This window comes from Silene latifolia, chromosome 2 (genome assembly GCF_048544455.1).
Source record: "Silene latifolia isolate original U9 population chromosome 2, ASM4854445v1, whole genome shotgun sequence".
NCBI lineage: Eukaryota > Viridiplantae > Streptophyta > Magnoliopsida > Caryophyllales > Caryophyllaceae > Silene > Silene latifolia.
In genome coordinates, this window is record NC_133527.1 from 27,314,026 (window position 1) to 27,319,224 (window position 5,199).

Below are 5,199 nucleotides of genomic sequence, written 5' to 3' on the forward strand. Positions count from 1 at the left end.
ACAACATATTAAAACAGCATATTTGGGGTCAATATGCTATTTTACAATATGCTGCTTAACCCCAGCATATTGTTTAGCCTATTGTAAAATAGGAAATTTTTCTCCATTTTACAAATAAAACTAAAAATCTACTAATCGTAATCTGCCAATTAACAAACACTCAAATTAATTCTGCTAATTATAATATCCTAGTCAAACCTTCTGATAAAATATGTCATTTATAATCTGCTTTTGCAATCTGCTTATGCTGAAAGTAATCTGTTCTTTGCCAAACAGGCCTAAATCAAATTATTTCACCCAAGACTGAACCTCTCACACTAAAAGAACATAAATGCTTTAATTATGGCTAAATCATAATTGTCGAACAAATTTGCCAAGACATCAATTAATAAAAAAAGGATAAGTAGTAAACATTGACGGAACAAATATTTGGACAATGACCTTTGTCAAAAAAAAAAATATTTGGACAATGGGGATGCACACAAAGAACAAACCACAAGGCACGACGAAAAAAAAAAAAAAAAAAAAAAAAAAAAAAAAAAAAAAAAAAAGAGAAAAAAAACAAGAAAAAGAAATAGAAGGGAAGGAAAACAATTTGGAAGGTACTCTAGAAAACAGAGAAGCTAGGGTTAATATTTGAAGTCAGACACTCGGTAAGTCGGTAACAGAGCCAATCTCCTCAATAAAGCTCGCAAAACCACAGAATCGATAGCTTTTAAATATTGATGAGTAGTGTACTTGAAGATCTATAAAGAACTCGGTCTTGACAAGCCATATTTATATTCAAAAAATTAGGACATTAGCAACAAATATAAACCAAAGATCATTAAGATTGGAAAGGCAACTTCTACAACAAAGAATTAGGCATTGAAGTTCAAAACTCAATTTCGAGGAACCTACAATAACAGGGGTACCTAATATGTATCCTTCAGGAACCCCACTTCATTTTAGAATTGCCACGAACATTTTAATGTGTAAAATAGTCTTCGGGAAAAACAAAACAGGAAACAAGTCACTCTAAGGAAAGGCAAGGTTTTCGACATTATTCTTCTGCAGGAACAGGTTTTGCCTCTTGGAAATAGTCATGCCTGAAAATTAAGAATGGAAATCCAGTGGCGTTAAACAGGAAACATAAGAAGCCGTGACATAGAAGCACGGGCCTAAAACGCCTGATCTAAACTCAGTATTGGTGGTGATTGACAAATGACTAAGCTGAGCTATAACCTATAAGCCATAAACAAAGAAAGACTCACTGAATCTTTCGGCTAAGTTGGTAAAGTCCAGTTCCAGCCATTGCCACGTTTACGCTGAAAAGATTCCAGTTCTTCTGCAACTCATAATACAAGATATGTTAAATCTAAAATTTTTGGGTTCCATAAAGGTTTAGTTGAGCTATCTCTACTGAAAATCTAAGACACAACGAAATACTTCAAATGGCTGTAATTAACAGCTTCTAAAGCATTCAGGAAATAGGTCACTGGTAAGTGGTAATGTGTGCCGGAAAAATTGAAGTAGCAAGAAACAGCACTTTTTATCCTATAAATCAATCTCGGTTTCAGTAGTGGTATTGTCTTTCACAGCATAATCTAGCCAAATGCGGCTTATATTGCCTAAAAATACAGTAAAAATGTGAACACGATATACACGTATGAAAGTTCTTTCCGCTACAAAATTTATCAGATAGGTTTCTCACAACTTTTCTGAAAGTACCTTTTCTTCAAATTAAAAATTACATTGATAATTCAAAAACCAAAAAGGTCATATATTCATTACCCTAGTGCCTCAATGGCTCCCGCAAATTGCGGGCTAAGGGGGGTCGGATGTACGCAGCCTTACCCTTGTGTTAGCAACACAAAGAGGTTGTTTCCGAAAAAAAGGTCATATATTAAAAAAAAAAAACATAGGAGTATAAAGAATGAACACGGAGACACCATGCCCGATTCATTCAAGATGACCAAAAATTTCAATAAGCAACTCACACGTACCAAAATGACGTGAAATTGCCAAAAAAAACAGAGAAAAATCAAGGCGACAATAAACAAGAGAACCATATTATAAGGTGAACACACCAATAATCGCCAGATGTCCTACATTCCCAACTCGAACACCCATTCAATAGTATCAACGGAAGTTACCTTTTTTTTGGTGACTATCAACGAAAGTTACTAAAGAGACCATATTCGGCATTGAAAAATAAAAATATCACAAGCAACAAGGTAAGGATGCAAGGCAGTGCACTGGACAAGAACACAATCTAAAGTCTGTACTAGATGTTTGACATAGGCATAGATAGAAATGAAAGTCATCTTTATGAAGATTTCAATTGTGCAAGATGCAAAACCTATAGGGTTCATAACCAAGTCATACTATTACTGACTTACATACTTATATGCAACGAGGTGATTTGATATACCTATGTAGCGAACTAGCCACCCTGGCCAGATTCAGGGGTAAGAAGAAATAGGTTCATAAGTATGCTACTATGCTTTACCGAGGAGAGAGTAGAAAGCACTTACAGGGGTAATAACAGTACTGTAGCGAGACCATATGATCCCAGTGCATGCAACCGCTGAGAAGCAGAACAAAAAAAAGAAATTTCATAACATGTTATACCTAAGCAACAAAATATCTACTTCAAATGATACAAAATTAAGCAGGCTATCCGCATCACAAGGAGCATGAGTGGGACGATGCAAGATGCTATTTCCTATGGGTAATTTGGCAAATAGTAATTTGGCAAATACCTATTTGCTGAGGATATGATAGTTTCTCTGGCGGTTTAGCGAAGTCTGCAATGTTGGCTATACTAATGCCCCACTTGAATGTCGGTGCCCAAAAGTGAACTGCACATCAATAAGTTGTTTGGAAATCAGTAAAAGATTCGTTATGGCATTAAGGAAAACATAGGGCAAAGAGATTAATCCTATAAAAAACAGAAGTACCAACCAAAAATAAGCCAATTTATTCCATGTACTTATCTCAGTCAATAGATATCCTCATAATGCAGTAAACAGCTGTCCAGTGATCAAGGACAAACATCTTTAGCTCTTTACTAGCTAGAACCCATGATAATAGGCAATACCAGTGTTTGAGCCGAATACTATCTCGAAACAAATTAAGAAGGAACATTCTCGCTTATCATCACGAGTGATTCAGAAATTTATTGCCAAAGAAATAACAATTACAACACTCAGTAGAGCTCAAGGCCTCAACCAACATCAACAGCCAAATTAACATTTAAAGATGCAAAATTTGACAAGGGGTCATGTGTGAAGCTCATACGTTTTAAAACAGCATAGTTTAAAATAGAGCTTCCTTGAATTAAATCCGAACTCCGCCAATAATTATAGGGTAATAAGCGACTACTCCAAAATTAAGTCCAGCACGGGAGCACCAACAAACTTGTATGAACAATATCATTAACCCTAGCTCACTTTTAGCCAGAAATGCTAAAAAGTAGCAATGCACAATTCCATATACATCTACTCACGAATTGGATAGGGAGTTAAAAACTCGCCTTGAGAATTTAAACATATCACCTTCTCCTACAAAATACCCCAAACATGGTGAATTGCTATTTTTTTTTTTTTTTTTTGATGACGAGGGGTTGAATCCCCCGGGCCCATGCATTCCCGCACCACCACATGGACCATGGAAGCCACCCCTTTGGGGGCTGCAGTGGCCAAGTGATCATCGCCCCAGCTGGTAGTTGAACCCGGGACTTCTCAACTCCTGCATTTCTGCAAGCTCCAAGGTTTAACCCGGCTACCACTGGACTAACACCACTTGGTTGTGAATTGCTAAATTGCATACATGAATTAGTTTTTCAACATTAGTATATTGCTTCAAAGCAAATACACCCCGTGATTCGCATTCGAAATCCTAATAAATGTTTAATCATTTCTTTCCTCAAATCTATTTTTTCAAAACAAATTCTTCCATCAATCACAACACACGCCAATTAAACAAAAGATAATCAATCAAATTCAAATACACACAACAATTCTCCTAATCTATGTTGATCCGATCACATTAATTGTGAATATAACATAACATAATTAACATGGACAAATCTCAAATGAAGAATACATGAGTCAAACCTAAAAGAAATGGAAATTAATGTGAAGAAAGAGAGAGAAAGAAAGCGAACTAGTTTTGGGGCCGGCGGGATGATTCCACAAAGCTTGAAGCTTAGAAGACGCCATTGATGAAAGTAATGATTAGATAGATAACAACAATGTCAAAAGCCTTTTGTGTTGGGTTGTTATGATGTGTTTTATTCTCTCAGTCCGAGTGCGCGTTACTCTTTTTTTGGACGACAGCGTCACTCCTGAGAGTCCTGACAATGAGACGGGTTCCTGGATCGTATCCAACCTCGGTACCACATAGGAATAAGTGATAATGGGTCTAGGGATGGCAATTATGACCCAAACCGAACTGAACTCGAATCGAACCGAAGGAAAAAATTCGATCCAAATCCACTCTTTAAAAACTCATTCCCGATCCACTATTTAAAAATCCATATCCATATCCACTATTGGAAAACCCAAACCAAATTCGAACTCGATCCAAGTGGATATTATTGAAAATTTAGGCTTTATTAACCTTGAAATTTAAATTTTCTTATATAAAATTAAATTTTTATGTAGTCAAATTAAGTTTCGTATTGGGTTGTGGATTATGTAGTGGATCGGGTATGGATTTGGAGTGGGTATGAATTTGAAAAAGTTATAATGGATCGGGTATGGATTTTAAAATTTTGGAGATGGATCGGGTATGGATATGGATCTGTGATCCAATAAGTAAGTGGATCGGGTTTGGATCTTGCAAAACCCGATCCAACCCGACCCATTGCCATCCCTAAATGGGTCACAGTCCAGCTTAGATTCATTGCGTTGGATCCTACGGGTTGGGTTAGAGTTTTAGGAGTGGAACTTTCGAAATAGATTTAATTCTAGGGTTTGGTTTGAAGGTGTTCCGGGTGTAGATTCCGGAGCAGTATTGTTTACCACGTAAACTTGGTGAATGGATGTCCTTCCTTGCTTTGACTCTTCCTCTCGGTCTCTACTGAAACGATGAACAAACTGAGGGCTCGGCTTTGCACCGAGCGTACTCACTCCGACGCTCAAGTCAGTAAACTTAAAGGGATTAAGTTGTGTGTTACTTGACAAAGTATATTGTAGAGAGATAAGGGATTTT

The 5,199-nt window shown here is 36.8% G+C and overlaps 1 protein-coding gene across 1 annotated transcript; it reads right to left on the reverse strand.

Moving 5' to 3' along the window:
• Positions 1–812: 812 nt before the first annotated feature.
• On the reverse strand, positions 813–4,355 carry LOC141642520 (mitochondrial pyruvate carrier 4). The gene is made up of 5 exons (XM_074451356.1): positions 4,151–4,355; positions 2,745–2,843; positions 2,517–2,569; positions 1,254–1,327; positions 813–1,088 (listed from the first exon to the last, which is right to left on the reverse strand). Exons 1-5 carry the CDS (start codon positions 4,203–4,205, stop codon positions 1,043–1,045), a joined length of 327 nt encoding a protein of 108 aa, XP_074307457.1. The 5' UTR covers positions 4,206–4,355; the 3' UTR covers positions 813–1,042.
• Between the last annotated feature and the right edge of the window lie 844 nt (positions 4,356–5,199).

Excerpts from the sequence above, each read along its gene's own strand:
- LOC141642520 (XM_074451356.1), bottom strand. The coding sequence starts at position 4,205 with ATGGCGTCTTCTAAGCTTCAAGCTTTGTGGAATCATCCCGCCGGCCCC. Across the intron at positions 2,570-2,744 it reads ATCATATCCTCAGCAAATAG|CGGTTGCATGCACTGGGATC; the intron begins GTATTTGCCAAA and ends TCTGCTTCTCAG. Across the intron at positions 1,089-1,253 it reads CAACTTAGCCGAAAGATTCA|GCATGACTATTTCCAAGAGG; the intron begins GTGAGTCTTTCT and ends CTTAATTTTCAG.